The sequence below is a fragment of the Anolis sagrei genome, chromosome X, assembly GCF_037176765.1.
Source record: "Anolis sagrei isolate rAnoSag1 chromosome X, rAnoSag1.mat, whole genome shotgun sequence".
NCBI classification, from domain to species: Eukaryota; Metazoa; Chordata; class Lepidosauria; order Squamata; family Dactyloidae; genus Anolis; species Anolis sagrei.
In genome coordinates this window covers 12,014,284-12,032,568 of record NC_090034.1, presented here as the reverse complement: position 1 = coordinate 12,032,568, position 18,285 = coordinate 12,014,284, and the positions used below count along the sequence as shown (strand labels likewise).

Genomic DNA, 18,285 nt, shown 5'->3' with positions numbered 1-18,285 from the left:
GCACCAAATTTGGACACAAGACGCCTAACAACCCAATGTATGTCCTTCACTCAAAAAAATTGATTTTGTCATTTGGGAGTTGTAGTTGCTGGGATTTATAGTTCACCTACAATCAAAGAGCATTCTGAACACCACCAATGATGGAATTGAACCAAACTTGGCACACAGGACACCCCTGACCAACAGAAAACACTAGAAGGGTTTGGTGGACATTGACCTTGAATTTGGGAGTTATAGTTCACCTCCATCCAGAGAGCACTGTGGACACAATGATGGATCTGGACCAAACTTGGCACAGAAACTTAATATGCCCAAATGTGGACACTGGTGGAGTTTGGGGAAGATAAACATTGACACTTGTGAGTTGTAGTTACTGGGATGTATAGTTCACCTACAATCAAAGAGCATTCTCAACCCCACCAAGGACATAATTGGGCCAAACTTTCCACACAGAAACCCCATGACCAACAGAAAATACTGTGTTTTCTGATGGTCTTTGGCGACCCCTCTGACACCCCCTCATGACCCCTCCAGGGGTCCCGACCCCCAGGTTGAGAAACACTGTCTTAAGGCATATATATCCAGAAGGCCTTGGCTGCTTTTCTATGTAGCTGGGTGTCGAAACACACCACTTTGCTTTTGTGAGATGGGAAATGCAGGACTTTGATTGCAAAGCTGGGATTGCAAATCCCAGCATCCCCTAGCCAGTGCTGACAGATGCTGGGAGTTGTAGTCCACCCACATTTGGAGGATGCACACAATTCCTGCTGTCAACAAATAATAATAATAATAATAATAATAATAATAATCACCATCATAATTTAGCAGTTTGATAGCAGTTTAATTGCTATAACTCCTTTTTGGGATTTGTAGTTTGGGGAAAAGTACTGTATATACTCGAGTATAAGCCTAGTTTTTCAGCCCCTTTTTTAGGCTGAAAAAGCTCCCCTCGACTTATTATTATATTTACATTATTTTGCTCTATTATTCTATTTATTATTTTGCTCTATTATTATTATTATTATTATTATTATTATTATTATTATTATTACATTTACAGTATTTTACCCTATTATTATTATTATTACATTTATTATTTTAATATATTTCTTATTACTATTATTATTATTACTACATTTATTATTATATTTACATTATTTTGCTCTATTATTCTATTTATTATTTTGCTCTATTATTATTACATTTACAGTATTTTACCCTATTATTATTATAACATTTATTATTTTAATATATTTCTTATTACTATTATTATTACTACATTTACAGTATTTTAACCTATTATTATTATTACATTCACTATTTTAATCCATTTAATATTATTATTATGATTCTGATTATTACATTTACAGTATTTTAACCTATTATTATTATTACATTTATTATTTTAATCTATTGATTATTATTATTATGATTCTGATTATTACATTTACAGTATTTTAACCTATAATTATTTTTATCTATTTATTATTATTATTATTATTATTATTATTATTACATTTACAGTATTTTACCCTATTATTACTACATTTATTATTTTACAAAAGCACAGTATGTCACAGCAAACGAGATCTATATGCTGGATTTTGTATCACAAAATCACAAGTTGAACACTTCCCAAGCATCTAGGACTGTATGATTTATTATTATTATTATTATTATTATTATTATTATTAAGATTATTATTTTAATTATTATTTTTTATTATTTTTATTAATAACAATTAAAAATAATTAAAAATAATCACTGGAACTCAGAGTTCTGGCAGAAATAAAAGTAGGATGATGATGATGATGATAGAATTGTAGAATCATAGGGTTGGAAGAGACCACGTGGGCAATCCATAATGATTTAATACAGTAGACTCTCTGTTACTGGAATTGGCAGAGATAAAAGCAGTATTATTATTATTATTATTATTATTATTATTATTATTTGAAACACAACAAAACTGGTACACAACAAAGATCGTCATTGAAAAACTAGAGCTGCAGGATGTCCATCCCACAAAAACAAAGTTTTCACATATTAATAAACCTTTTCCATGTTTTCGTGATAAGAACCAATTAGGACCTAACATTCATAACCCAGGAACAGGCGCGTCTGGTGGGGACGAGGGACAGGGCCTTCTCAGTGGTGGCCCCTCGACTCTGGAACTCTCTCCCACTGGAGATCAGAGCTGCCCCCTCCATTCTGTCGTTCAGAAAACGGGTGAAAACCTGGCTATGGGGTTTGGCTTTCGACGAGTTAATCAATATTTCTGTGATCGGATAGATGACGATGAACGATGGACAACGAATTCACTATGACGACTGACCATTGTTATTATGTGATTGCATTTTGCTGTTTCAACGTTTTAATTGAATATGTTATATGATGTTTTTAATGATTGTTTTGTGATTTTATTGTTGGAAACCGGTCCGAGTCCCCCGATAGAGGGGAGAAGACCAGTATACAAAATTGCTAAATAAATAAACAAACATCAAGTTGCATAGTGTAGTTATTCAACCAGTCAATTAATCCTTCCATAATGGGCTCAACTCGAAGCCTCATAGGAACAAGATATAATGGGATTCTTTGCCCTTTCCCCCAGATATGCTGCAATTGATCACCACGGAAGATGGGGATTTTCCTGGTTTGTTCGATGGTCCGTTCTGCAGAAACGCCCCTCCGGAACCGAACCCCCACGGGCCCAGCCTCTTCAGCACTTATCCAGGGTCAAGCAACCCACCTTCCGCCAGCTTGTTCCCTCTTCCATCGCAGGCCCCAGGGAGCTTTCCTCTGGCCCCAAACGTTGGGCCAAACGCTGACCAGGCTCCGATGGACATCAAGGAGGAACCCGCGGCTCCGGCGCCCGCTCCGCCCCTGGCCCAGCTCCCTACAGTCAGGAGTGCAGCCCCACATTTGGTTCCGGCCCCCCAGGACCACTTCGTCGGGCAACCCTTGACGGGCTTCCCAAGGCAGAAAGGTATCTCGGAAGATCGTTTATATGGACACTTCTCTGGTCAAACTTTGGCCCTCCAGGTGTTTTGGACTTCAACAATTCCCAACAGCCTAGGTATTGTGGGAGTTGAAGTCCAAAACACTTGGAGGGCCAAAGTTGGCCCATGTCTGGTGTAGACGCATTGCAGTACCTCTCTTACGCTCTTCTTGGTCTCTTTCAGCCCCACAGCCAGGAGGGCCTCCTCCGCCCCCTCCGGCCTCTGTTCCGGCTCCTGCTCGCCCGCCCCCTACCGTGGCCGTGCAAACGCCGCTCCAGAACATCGCCCCCCAACAACTCCTGGCCCCTACCACCTCCCAAGTTATCCAGCCTCAGATCCAGCAAGTCCCGGTGAGTGAGGCCAGCTGGGAGAGGACAACATGGTTTGCTGTTACACCCCAGGCCAGGAAGAAGCCCTCTGACTTAAAAACACCACACAGCTGAGTCAAAATGCAAGCAGTTTAGTGTAGGTAATTTAAAAAGCATTAGCAGTAAAAACACTCCAAAGAAATAGGTAAATCCAAGTTATCCAGCCTCAGATCCAGCAAGTCCCGGTGAGTGAGGCCAGCTGGGAGAGGACAACATTGTTTGACCAGTGTTGCACTCCAAGAAGCCCTCTGACTTAAAAACACCACACAGCTGAGTCAAAATGCAAGCAGTTTATTGTAGGTAATTTAAAAAGCATTAGCAGTAAAAACACTCCAAAGAAATAGGTAAATCCAAGCTTTCCAGCCTCAGATCCAGCAAGTCCCGGTGAGTGAGGCCAGCTGGGAAAGGACAACATGGTTTGCTGGTCAACATGGTCAGTGTTACACTCCAGGCCAGGAAGAAGCCTCTGGCTTAAAAACACCACACAGCGGAGTAAAATGCAAGCAGTTTATTGTATGTGATTTAAAAAGCATTAGCACTAGAAACACTCCAAAGAAATAGGTAAATCCAAGTAGGTAGAAAGATAAGCAGGAACAAATAATCCAGGAAATAAATCTATCAAAGTACATGAAAAACCCACACAGAAACTTCCAAGGTAAAACTCCAGGTCATGAAATCTAACAAGGTATAGCTTGATCTTTCTAAGACAAGACTACAAGGTTCGTCATTACGTCTTGATCCAGTTCCAACATTGCTTCGTCTGACCACAGATTCTGTACTTGGCACTTTTATCCCCTAATCTACTCTAAATCCCTGCCAGAAACTTGTTTCTTGTCAGCCTAGACTCTGTTAACAATTTCTCTCTCAACCTGGCTGAGCACCAGAGAGATTGTTGAACTGTTCTGTTCTGTCTGAAAACATGCCTTCTATCTTCTGGCTCTTTAATTTCTGCCACTGGTCCCAGTGCCAAGCTTTTCCCAGGCTCAAAGGCCTGGGAATTCTCTGGTAGTAATTCAGGCCCTCCTCCAGAGACCATCCCATCATCCCCCAACTCTTCAGGAACATTCTCATCGGCAAAGACACTTTCAACAGGAATGCCATTGTCATTCTCTGCATCTAAAGCACCCTCATCATTAGAAACAGCATTGTCATTGTCATTCCCAACATCATCAGAACCAGCATTGTCATTCCCAACATCAGGAGTGCCCTGATCACAGGCTGAACTCCAACAGTCAGTCAATGAGTGGTGTTGACCCCCCATCTTCTCTTTGCACAGGTCCTCCTGCAGCCACACTTCATCAAGGCCGACTCCCTGCTGCTGACCACCGTCTCTGGAGCCAAGGCTGGACCTGGAATCACCTCTTTGGCCACCACCACTGCCGTCCAGCCCACCTCTCTCCAGGTGAGCCCTGTTGGCATCTTCCAGTGAACAACCATTGGAGGACCTAGAGTTTGCTAGAGAGAAAATAGTGGTTATATGCCGGATTTAAATCCATACTTTAAAGCATTGGTTCCCAACCTTTTTGTGACCTGGGACCCCTTTGACCAGGGGCCACATTGACCGGGGACCACATTGACCAGGGACCCCTTTGACCAGGGACCCCATAGACCAGGGACCCCATTGACCAGGAGCACCATTGATCAGGGACCCCTTTGACCAGGGACCCCTTTGACCAGGAGCACCATTGACCAGGAGCACCATTGATCAGGGACCCCTTTGACCAGGGACCCCTTTGACCAGGAGCACCATTGATCAGGGACCCCTTTGACCAGGGACCCCATAGACCAGGGACCCCATTGACCAGGAGCACCATTGATCAGGGACCCCTTTGACCAGGGACCCCTTTGACCACGAGCACCATTGATCAGGGACCCCTTTGACCAGGGACCCCATAGACCAGGGACCCCATTGACCAGGAGCACCATTGATCAGGGACCCCTTTGACCAGGGACCCCTTTGACCAGGAGCACCATTGATCAGGGACCCCTTTGACAAGGGACCCCTTTGACCAGGGACCCCATAGACCAGGGACCCCATTGACCAGGAGCACCATTGATCAGGGACCCCTTTGACCAGGGACCCCTTTGACCAGGAGCACCATTGATCAGGGACCCCTTTGACCAGGGACCCCATAGACCAGGGACCCCATTGACCAGGAGCACCATTGATCAGGGACCCCTTTGACCAGGGACCCCTTTGACCAGGGACCCCTTTGACCAGGAGCACCATTGATCAGGGACCCCTTTGACCAGGGACCCCATAGACCAGGGACCCCATTGACCAGGAGCACCATTGATCAGGGACCCCTTTGACCAGGGACCCCTTTGACCAGGGACCCCATTGACCAGGAGCACCATTGATCAGGGACCCCTTTGACCAGGGACCCCATAGACCAGGGACCCCATTGACCAGGAGCACCATTAATCAGGGACCCCTTTGACCAGGGACCCCTTTGACCAGGGACCCCATTGACCAGGAGCACCATTGATCAGGGACCCCTTTGACCAGGGACCCCATAGACCAGGGACCCCATTGACCAGGAGCACCATTGATCAGGGACCCCTTTGACCAGGGACCCCTTTGACCACGAGCACCATTGATCAGGGACCCCTTTGACCAGGGACCCCATAGACCAGGGACCCCATTGACCAGGAGCACCATTGATCAGGGACCCCTTTGACCAGGGACCCCTTTGACCAGGGACCCCTTTGACCAGGAGCACCATTGATCAGGGACCCCTTTGACCAGGGACCCCATAGACCAGGGACCCCATTGACCAGGAGCACCATTGATCAGGGACCCCTTTGACCAGGGACCCCTTTGACCAGGGACCCCTTTGACCAGGGACCCCATTGACCAGGAGCACCATTGATCAGGGACCCCTTTGACCAGGGACCCCATAGACCAGGGACCCCATTGACCAGGAGCACCATTGATCAGGGACCCCTTTGACCAGGGACCCCTTTGACCAGGAGCACCATTGATCAGGGACCCCTTTGACAAGGGACCCCTTTGACCAGGGACCCCATAGACCAGGGACCCCATTGACCAGGAGCACCATTGATCAGGGACCCCTTTGACCAGGGACCCCTTTGACCAGGAGCACCATTGATCAGGGACCCCTTTGACCAGGGACCCCATAGACCAGGGACCCCATTGACCAGGAGCACCATTGATCAGGGACCCCTTTGACCAGGGACCCCTTTGACCAGGGACCCCTTTGACCAGGAGCACCATTGATCAGGGACCCCTTTGACCAGGGACCCCATAGACCAGGGACCCCATTGACCAGGAGCACCATTGATCAGGGACCCCTTTGACCAGGGACCCCTTTGACCAGGGACCCCATTGACCAGGAGCACCATTGATCAGGGACCCCTTTGACCAGGGACCCCATAGACCAGGGACCCCATTGACCAGGAGCACCATTAATCAGGGACCCCTTTGACCAGGGACCCCTTTGACCAGGGACCCCATTGACCAGGAGCACCATTGATCAGGGACCCCTTTGACCAGGGACCCCATAGACCAGGGACCCCATTGACCAGGAGCACCATTGATCAGGGACCCCTTTGACCAGGGACCCCTTTGACCACGAGCACCATTGATCAGGGACCCCTTTGACCAGGGACCCCATAGACCAGGGACCCCATTGACCAGGAGCACCATTGATCAGGGACCCCTTTGACCAGGGACCCCTTTGACCAGGAGCACCATTGATCAGGGACCCCTTTGACAAGGGACCCCTTTGACCAGGGACCCCATAGACCAGGGACCCCATTGACCAGGAGCACCATTGATCAGGGACCCCTTTGACCAGGGACCCCTTTGACCAGGAGCACCATTGATCAGGGACCCCTTTGACCAGGGACCCCATAGACCAGGGACCCCATTGACCAGGAGCACCATTGATCAGGGACCCCTTTGACCAGGGACCCCTTTGACCAGGGACCCCTTTGACCAGGAGCACCATTGATCAGGGACCCCTTTGACCAGGGACCCCATAGACCAGGGACCCCATTGACCAGGAGCACCATTGATCAGGGACCCCTTTGACCAGGGACCCCTTTGACCAGGGACCCCATTGACCAGGAGCACCATTGATCAGGGACCCCTTTGACCAGGGACCCCATAGACCAGGGACCCCATTGACCAGGAGCACCATTGATCAGGGACCCCTTTGACCAGGGACCCCTTTGACCACGAGCACCATTGATCAGGGACCCCTTTGACCAGGGACCCCATAGACCAGGGACCCCATTGACCAGGAGCACCATTGATCAGGGACCCCTTTGACCAGGGACCCCTTTGACCAGGGACCCCTTTGACCAGGAGCACCATTGATCAGGGACCCCTTTGACCAGGGACCCCATAGACCAGGGACCCCATTGACCAGGAGCACCATTGATCAGGGACCCCTTTGACCAGGGACCCCTTTGACCAGGGACCCCTTTGACCAGGGACCCCATTGACCAGGAGCACCATTGATCAGGGACCCCTTTGACCAGGGACCCCATAGACCAGGGACCCCATTGACCAGGAGCACCATTGATCAGGGACCCCTTTGACCAGGGACCCCTTTGACCAGGAGCACCATTGATCAGGGACCCCTTTGACAAGGGACCCCTTTGACCAGGGACCCCATAGACCAGGGACCCCATTGACCAGGAGCACCATTGATCAGGGACCCCTTTGACCAGGGACCCCTTTGACCAGGAGCACCATTGATCAGGGACCCCTTTGACCAGGGACCCCATAGACCAGGGACCCCATTGACCAGGAGCACCATTGATCAGGGACCCCTTTGACCAGGGACCCCTTTGACCAGGAGCACCATTGATCAGGGACCCCTTTGACCAGGGACCCCATAGACCAGGGACCCCATTGACCAGGAGCACCATTGATCAGGGACCCCTTTGACCAGGGACCCCTTTGACCAGGGACCCCTTTGACCAGGAGCACCATTGATCAGGGACCCCTTTGACCAGGGACCCCATAGACCAGGGACCCCATTGACCAGGAGCACCATTGATCAGGGACCCCTTTGACCAGGGACCCCTTTGACCAGGGACCCCATTGACCAGGAGCACCATTGATCAGGGACCCCTTTGACCAGGGACCCCATAGACCAGGGACCCCATTGACCAGGAGCACCATTAATCAGGGACCCCTTTGACCAGGGACCCCTTTGACCAGGGACCCCATTGACCAGGAGCACCATTGATCAGGGACCCCTTTGACCAGGGACCCCATAGACCAGGGACCCCATTGACCAGGAGCACCATTGATCAGGGACCCCTTTGACCAGGGACCCCTTTGACCACGAGCACCATTGATCAGGGACCCCTTTGACCAGGGACCCCATAGACCAGGGACCCCATTGACCAGGAGCACCATTGATCAGGGACCCCTTTGACCAGGGACCCCTTTGACCAGGAGCACCATTGATCAGGGACCCCTTTGACAAGGGACCCCTTTGACCAGGGACCCCATAGACCAGGGACCCCATTGACCAGGAGCACCATTGATCAGGGACCCCTTTGACCAGGGACCCCTTTGACCAGGAGCACCATTGATCAGGGACCCCTTTGACCAGGGACCCCATAGACCAGGGACCCCATTGACCAGGAGCACCATTGATCAGGGACCCCTTTGACCAGGGACCCCTTTGACCAGGGACCCCTTTGACCAGGGACCCCATTGACCAGGAGCACCATTGATCAGGGACCCCTTTGACCAGGGACCCCTTTGACCAGGGACCCCTTTGACCAGGAGCACCATTGATCAGGGACCCCTTTGACCAGGGACCCCATAGACCAGGGACCCCATTGACCAGGAGCACCATTGATCAGGGACCCCTTTGACCAGGGACCCCTTTGACCAGGGACCCCATTGACCAGGAGCACCATTGATCAGGGACCCCTTTGACCAGGGACCCCATAGACCAGGGACCCCATTGACCAGGAGCACCATTGATCAGGGACCCCTTTGACCAGGGACCCCTTTGACCACGAGCACCATTGATCAGGGACCCCTTTGACCAGGGACCCCATAGACCAGGGACCCCATTGACCAGGAGCACCATTGATCAGGGACCCCTTTGACCAGGGACCCCTTTGACCAGGAGCACCATTGATCAGGGACCCCTTTGACAAGGGACCCCTTTGACCAGGGACCCCATAGACCAGGGACCCCATTGACCAGGAGCACCATTGATCAGGGACCCCTTTGACCAGGGACCCCTTTGACCAGGAGCACCATTGATCAGGGACCCCTTTGACCAGGGACCCCATAGACCAGGGACCCCATTGACCAGGAGCACCATTGATCAGGGACCCCTTTGACCAGGGACCCCTTTGACCAGGGACCCCTTTGACCAGGGACCCCATTGACCAGGAGCACCATTGATCAGGGACCCCTTTGACCAGGGACCCCTTTGACCAGGGACCCCTTTGACCAGGAGCACCATTGATCAGGGACCCCTTTGACCAGGGACCCCATAGACCAGGGACCCCATTGACCAGGAGCACCATTGATCAGGGACCCCTTTGACCAGGGACCCCTTTGACCAGGGACCCCATTGACCAGGAGCACCATTGATCAGGGACCCCTTTGACCAGGGACCCCATAGACCAGGGACCCCATTGACCAGGAGCACCATTGATCAGGGACCCCTTTGACCAGGGACCCCTTTGACCACGAGCACCATTGATCAGGGACCCCTTTGACCAGGGACCCCATAGACCAGGGACCCCATTGACCAGGAGCACCATTGATCAGGGACCCCTTTGACCAGGGACCCCTTTGACCAGGAGCACCATTGATCAGGGACCCCTTTGACAAGGGACCCCTTTGACCAGGGACCCCATAGACCAGGGACCCCATTGACCAGGAGCACCATTGATCAGGGACCCCTTTGACCAGGGACCCCTTTGACCAGGAGCACCATTGATCAGGGACCCCTTTGACCAGGGACCCCATAGACCAGGGACCCCATTGACCAGGAGCACCATTGATCAGGGACCCCTTTGACCAGGGACCCCTTTGACCAGGGACCCCTTTGACCAGGAGCACCATTGATCAGGGACCCCTTTGACCAGGGACCCCATAGACCAGGGACCCCATTGACCAGGAGCACCATTGATCAGGGACCCCTTTGACCAGGGACCCCTTTGACCAGGGACCCCATTGACCAGGAGCACCATTGATCAGGGACCCCTTTGACCAGGGACCCCATAGACCAGGGACCCCATTGACCAGGAGCACCATTAATCAGGGACCCCTTTGACCAGGGACCCCTTTGACCAGGGACCCCATTGACCAGGAGCACCATTGATCAGGGACCCCTTTGACCAGGGACCCCATAGACCAGGGACCCCATTGACCAGGAGCACCATTGATCAGGGACCCCTTTGACCAGGGACCCCTTTGACCACGAGCACCATTGATCAGGGACCCCTTTGACCAGGGACCCCATAGACCAGGGACCCCATTGACCAGGAGCACCATTGATCAGGGACCCCTTTGACCAGGGACCCCTTTGACCAGGAGCACCATTGATCAGGGACCCCTTTGACAAGGGACCCCTTTGACCAGGGACCCCATAGACCAGGGACCCCATTGACCAGGAGCACCATTGATCAGGGACCCCTTTGACCAGGGACCCCTTTGACCAGGAGCACCATTGATCAGGGACCCCTTTGACCAGGGACCCCATAGACCAGGGACCCCATTGACCAGGAGCACCATTGATCAGGGACCCCTTTGACCAGGGACCCCTTTGACCAGGGACCCCTTTGACCAGGAGCACCATTGATCAGGGACCCCTTTGACCAGGGACCCCATAGACCAGGGACCCCATTGACCAGGAGCACCATTGATCAGGGACCCCTTTGACCAGGGACCCCTTTGACCAGGGACCCCATTGACCAGGAGCACCATTGATCAGGGACCCCTTTGACCAGGGACCCCATAGACCAGGGACCCCATTGACCAGGAGCACCATTGATCAGGGACCCCTTTGACCAGGGACCCCTTTGACCAGGGACCCCATTGACCAGGAGCACCATTGATCAGGGACCCCTTTGACCAGGGACCCCATAGACCAGGGACCCCATTGACCAGGAGCACCATTGATCAGGGACCCCTTTGACCAGGGACCCCTTTGACCAGGGACCCCATTGACCAGAGACGTCTCTCCAACATTAGTACCAAGAGGGTTACGAATCCTTTTTTTGGTTAGCTTAGATTCGGTTGCTCATATGCATCCACTGATATTGAGTGACGACTCCAAAATAATTAAGTGGGATTTTGGGATCCTTAGTTTTAAAAAGTAACTTTTCTGAGTTTGGATGTTGTTGTCCACCCTCCACATTTCTGGTTTTGACTTTGAGGGATGCAATGAATATGTTCCTTGTCGGAATCTCGAGGTATTCCAGGGCAACTGTGGTCAGCGTTTGCCAATGTTGACCCTGTAGTTTTCCTGGAGGACCTAGAGCAGTGGTTCTCAACCTGTGGGTTCCCAGATGTTTTGGCCTTCAACTGGCTGGGATTTCTGGGAGTTGTAGGCCAAAACACCTGGGGACCCACAGGTTGAGAACTACTGACCTAGAGATTCCTAATCAGGACACCTCTCTAGGGTCTCCAGCATGACTCTGTGGTCCACATCCTTCCTCTGTTTACGTTTTCTGGCTCCGAAGGCTTATAGGGCAGGCTAACCCTTCTCCGTTTGCCCTCCTCTTTCAGACCCTGGTGAGTGGTGGCACCATCCTGGCTACGGTGCCCCTCGTGATGGATACGGACAAGCTGCCCATCAACCGCTTGACCGCGGGGAAGCCCTTGTCCGGCCATAACAAAGGCGAGAAGCGCACGGCGCACAACGCCATCGAGAAGCGCTACCGCTGCTCCATCAACGACAAGATCTGTGAGCTCAAGGACTTGGTGGTCGGCACAGAAGCCAAGGTAGGGAGGCTAGCGTGTGCTATTTCCAATTTCAAGGAGTTTGTGTTTGGATTGCATCGATGTCCCCCAGGTATTTGACAAGATTGAAAGAGCGGACCTGAAAGAGTGGGTCGTCGACAAGCACGGTCTCCTGTGCCGTTTGATCTCTTTGCTCCTCCTTTTGCTTCATTTCCACCGTCTTTCTCTCTTCTCTGTTCTTCCTATAACTGGACTTTCTTGTTTTTTGTCTTGCTGGGCAGCTGAACAAGTCGGCCATTTTGCGCAAGGCGATTGACCACATCCGGTTCTTGAAGCAGGCCAACCAGAAGTTGAAGGCAGAGAACATGGCCCTCAAGATGGCTTCCCAGAAGAACCGTAAGTTTCGTAACTCTTTGGCCAAACATGCCAGATTCGGTTTGAGGGGAAAAAATAGTTTCTAAGCTCAAAAGCAAAATTTGGGCCATTGGGGAAGAAAATAATAATAATAATAATAATAATAATAATAATAATAATAACAATAACAACAACAACAACAACAACAAAAAACAACAAAACAACAACAACAAATAATAATAATAATAATAATAGGATTATAATAATAATAATAATAATAATTGGATTATAATAATAATAATAATAATTGGATAATAATAATAATAATAATAACAACAACAACAAAACAACAACAACATATTATTATTATTATTATTATTATTATTATTATTATTATCTTCCCCAATGGCCCAAATTTTGCTTTTGAGCTTGGAAACTATTATAATAATAACAACAACAACAACAAAACAACAACAACATCATATTATTATTATTAATAATAATATTACAATATTATATTATAATATTATATTCTGTTCTATTATATATTATATTAGACTCTGGCACAAGCCAGTCAAGGTGGTCCCAGTGGTGATCGGCACACTGGGTGTAGTGCCTAAAGACCTTGGCCTGCACTTAAACACAATCAGTGCTGACAAGATTACCATCTGCCAGCTGCAGAAGGCCACCTTATTGGGAACTGTACGCATTATTCGCTGATACATCACACAGTTTTAGACACTTGGGAAGGGTCCGACGTGTGATCCAATTCAATGGCCAGCAGAGTGTCTGCTGTGGACTCATCTTGTTGTGTTTCAAATAATAATAATAATAAGTAGAGAAACAACTGGAAAAGCTGACACGATATGAGGATTTAAAGATCAAACTGCAAAGACTCTGGCACAAGCCAGTAAAGGTGGTCCCAGTGGTGATCGGCACACTGGGTGTAGTGCCTAAAGACCTTGGCCTGCACTTAAACACAATCGGCGCTGACAAAATTACCATCTGCCAGCTGCAAATGGCCACCTTACTGGGATCTGCACACATTATTCGCTGATACATCACACAGTTTTAGACACTTGGGAAGTGTCTGATGTGTGATCCAATACGACAGCCAGCAGAATGATCTTGTCTGCTGTGGACTCATCTTGTTGCCTTTCTAATAATAATAATAATAATAATAATAATAATAATAATAATAATAAGCAGAGAAACAACTGGAAACTTAACATGATATGAGGATGTAAAGATCAAACTGCAAAGACTCTGGCACAAGCCAGTAAAGGTGGTCCCAGTAGTGATTGGCACACTGGGTGCAGTGCCTAAAGACCTTGGCCTGCACTTAAACACAATCGGTGCTGACAATATTACCATCTGCCAGCTGCAGAAGGCCACCTTACTGGAATCTGCTACACATTATTCGCCGATACATCACACAGTCCTAGACACTTGGGAAGTGTCTGATGTGTGATCCAATACAACAGCCAGCAGAGTGTCTGCTGTGGACTCATCTTGTTGTGTTTCAAATAATAATAATAATACAAGGATTTAAAGAGCGAACTGCAAAGACTCTGCCACAAGCCAGTAAAGGTGGTCCCAGTGATGATCAGCACACTGGGTGCAGTGCCTAAAAACCTTGGCCTGCACTTAAACACAATCAGTGCTGACAAGATTACCATCTGCCAGCTGCAAATGGCTACCTTACTGGGATCTGCACACATTGTTTGCTGATACATCACACAGTCCTAGAAACTTGGGAAGTGTCCAACGTGTGATCCAATACGACAGCCAGCAGAGTGATCTTGTTGCCTTTCTAATAATAATAATAATAATAATAATAATAATAATAATAATAATAATCAGAGAAACAACTGGAAAAGCTGACACGATATGAGGATGTAAAGATCGAACTGCAAAGACTCTGGCACAAGCCAGTAAAGGTGGTCCCAGTGGTGATCGGCACATGGGTGTAGTGCCTAAAGACCTTGGCCTGCACTTAAACACAATCAGTGCTGACAAGATTACCATCTGCCAGCTGCAAATGGCTACCTTACTGGGATCTGCACACATTGTTTGCTGATACATCACACAGTCCTAGACACTTGGAAAGTGTCTGATGTGTGAATCAATATGACAGCCAGCAGAATAATCTTGTCTGCTGTGGACTCATCTTGTTGCCTTTCTAATAATAATAATAATAATAATAATAATAATAATAATAATAATAATAAGTAGAGAAACAACTGGAAAAGCTGACATGATATGAGGATTTAAAGATCGAACTGCAAAGACTCTGGCACAAGACAGTAAAGGTGGTCCCAGTGATGATCAGCACACTGGGTGCAGTGCCTAAAGACCTTGGCCTGCACTTAAACACAATCGGTGCTGACAAAATTACCATCTGACAGCTGCAGAAGGCCACCCTACTGGGATCTGCACGCATTATACGCCAATACATCACAGTCCTAGACACTTGGGAAGTGTCCAACGTGTGATCCAATACAACAGCCAGCAGAGTGATCTTGTCTGCTGTGGACTCATCTTGTTGCGTTTCTAATAATAATAATAGTAGTAGTAATAATAATAATAATAATAAGTAGAGAAACAACTGGAAACTTGACATGATATGTGATCTTGTTTGCTGTGTACTAATTTTGTTGTATATGTAATAATAATAATAATAATAATAATAACAACAACAACAACAACAACAATAATAATAATAATAATACCCTTCTGGAAGCGGTGTGTGTGATAGTTTTGAGATATTGCCAGGGTCTTATGCCTTTGGGCATCGTTCTCTCTTGCCGCCACAGAGTCACTAAAAGACCTGGTAGCCCCAGGGAAGATGGATGACTCGTCCGAGGGAGTGAAGCTGATGGACGCCCTGACGCCACCACCCTCCGATGCGGGCTCCCCGTCCCACAGCAGCCCACTCTCCTTTGGAGGCACCAGCGGAAGCGATTCGGAGCCTGAAAGTCCCTTCTGCGTGGAGGCCAAGGTGGGAACAGAGTCTCCTCTCAGTCTTCTCTTCTTCAGGCTAAACATGCTCAGCTCTTTAAGCCGCTCCTCATAGGGCTTGTTCTCCAGACCCTTGATTATTTGAGTTGCCCTCCTCTGGACGCATTCCAGCTTGTCAACATCTCCCTTCAGTTGTGGTGCCCAGAATTGGACAAAGTATTCAAGATGTAGTCTAACCAAGGCAGAATAGAGCATGGGGAGCATGACTTCCTGGATCTAGACCAGTGGTTCTCAACCTTCGTAATGCCGTGACCCCTTAATACAGTCCCTCACGTTGTGGTGACCCCCAACCATAACATTGTTTTCGTGGCTACTTCATAACAGCCATTTTACTACTGTTATATATCATAATGTAAATATCAGATATGCAAGATGTATTTTCATTCACTGGACCAAACTGGGCACAAATACCCAATGCACCCACATGTAAATGCTAGTTGGGTTGTGGGAGGATTGATTTTGTAATTTGGGAGTTGTAGTTGCTGGGATTTATAGTTCACCTATAGTCAAAGAGCATTCTGAACTCCACTGGCGATGGGTTTGAACCTAATTTGCCACACAGAACTCCCATGACCAACAGAAAACACTGGAAAGGTTTGGTGGGTATTGCCCTTGAGCTTGGGAGTTGTAGTTCACCTATATCCAGAGAGCAGTGTGGACTCACACAATGGTGGATCTGGACCAAACTTGGCACAAATACTCAATATGCGCAAATGTGAACACTGGTGGAGCCTGGGGAAAATAGACCTTGACTTTTGGGAGTTGTAGTTGCTGGGATTTTTAGTTCATTACAATCAAACAACATTCTGAACTCCACCAATGATAGAATTGGCTCAAACTTCCCACATGGAATCCCCATGACCATCAGAAAATGCTGTGTTTTCTGATGGTCTTTGGCGACCCCTCTGACACCCCTTCGCGACCCCCTCAGGGGTCCCAACCCCCAGGTTGACAAACAGTGATCTAGACACTATATACTCCTATTTATGCAGGCCAAAATCCGAACAACATTGGACGGTGTTGCCCGTGCTAGGACTAAGTTTTTATGGGTCAATCATCGAGCCTTTCTGGTTCAGCTGGGATCCAAACATGGCTGGACCAAAGTTTTAGTCTTCTTCATCTGTTGTTGTTGTTATTTTGTAGGTGAAGCAGGAAAGCCAAGCATCGTCTCCAGGCAGCCTGGGGATGCTGGATCGATCGCGGATGGCCCTCTGCGCTTTCGTCTTCCTCTGCCTCTCTTTCAACCCTCTCTCCTCGCTTCTGGGAGGAACCGGCTCCACAACGTCCACCGACGTCTCAGGCAGCAGCGGTCCTGGGCGCAGTATTATGGCTGAGAAAGGGACGACAGGTGAGTTTTTGGACTTGAAAGACTACTTCCTCCCTTGTGAGCACGACCCAAATCAGGACATACCCTTTTCCTGTCCTGTCACCCCATAAGACTAATTTGACTGTTACATGGGGCAGAGCCTCCTCTGTGTTGACACCCTGACAGAAGTAATTTTAGTAATTTTCTTCTTCCGGCAAATTTGGTTATCTAAACCAAAAAAACCAAGATTATGGCAACAAGAATGATTGACAACTGGAAAATAGAGGGAGAAACCGTGGAGGCCGTGACAGACTTTGTATTTCTAGGTGCAAAGATTACTGCAGATGCAGTCATCTTTGCTGTAGCCAGGAAATCAGAAGACGCTTACTTCTTGGGAGGAGAGCAATGTCCAGTCTCGATAAAATAGTGAAGAGTAGAGACATCAGACTGGCAACAAAGATCCATTGCCTAGTCAAAGCCATGGTATTCCCTGTAGTCACCTACGGATGTGAGAGCTGGACCTTAGGGAAGGCTGAGCGAAGGAAGAGAGATGCTTTTGAGCTGTGGTGTTGGAGGAAAGTGCTGAGAGTGCCTTGGACTGCGAGAAGATCCAACCGGTCCATCCTCCAGGAAAGAAAACACGACTGCTCACTGGAGGGAAGGATACTGGAGACAAAGTTGAAGTCCTTTGGCCACATCATGAGGAGACAGCAAAGCCTAGAGAAGACAATGATGCTGGGGAAAGTGGAAGGCAAAAGGAAGAGGGGCCAACCAAGGGCAAGATGGATGGATGGCATCCTTGAAGTGACTGGACTGACCTTGAAGGAGCTGGGGGTGGTAACGGCCAACAGGGAGCTCTGGCGTGGGCTGGTCCATGAGGTCACGAAGAGTCGGAGACGACTGAACGAATGAACAACAACAAAACCTATTTGCAATTCAGTACTTATTCTGTGCAAAATTTGCTCAGGGGTTTTTTTTTTCTCCATATGTTAGGAGCCTCTGAAATCCACAAGCATTTGCACAATGTCAACAGAAAGGGAGAAATGATGAAAATGAACAAAATCTGGCTACCACTACTAAAATACAGGAAATAAAGAGCAACACTAAAAAAAAACAGGGGAATTCCAGACAAGAATTAATCAGAACCAGCTAATCACCCGCCAACAAAGAATTCCCCAGGCAGGAAGCAGCCAAGCCTTGAAGCTGCAAGGCTATTCAATGCTAATCAAGCTGGCCAATTGCAACATTCACACTTGCTCTAAGCAGGCAAGAGTTTTTTCTCCCACCCTGGACATTATTCCACAGATATATAAACCT

At 48.6% G+C, this 18,285-nt stretch overlaps 1 protein-coding gene across 1 annotated transcript in view; it reads left to right on the top strand.

Annotated features, from left to right (window-relative positions):
* Window positions 1–18,285, top strand: part of LOC132781564 (sterol regulatory element-binding protein 1-like) — a 60,070-nt gene that overhangs the window by 18,946 nt on the left and 22,839 nt on the right. The window contains exons 3-9 of the mRNA XM_067473150.1: window positions 2,612–2,986; window positions 3,183–3,349; window positions 4,644–4,769; window positions 12,114–12,329; window positions 12,569–12,683; window positions 15,458–15,642; window positions 16,806–17,010. Coding sequence (XP_067329251.1) covers window positions 2,612–2,986; window positions 3,183–3,349; window positions 4,644–4,769; window positions 12,114–12,329; window positions 12,569–12,683; window positions 15,458–15,642; window positions 16,806–17,010 — 1,389 coding nt within the window. The remainder of the gene's footprint in view (window positions 1–2,611; window positions 2,987–3,182; window positions 3,350–4,643; window positions 4,770–12,113; window positions 12,330–12,568; window positions 12,684–15,457; window positions 15,643–16,805; window positions 17,011–18,285) is intronic.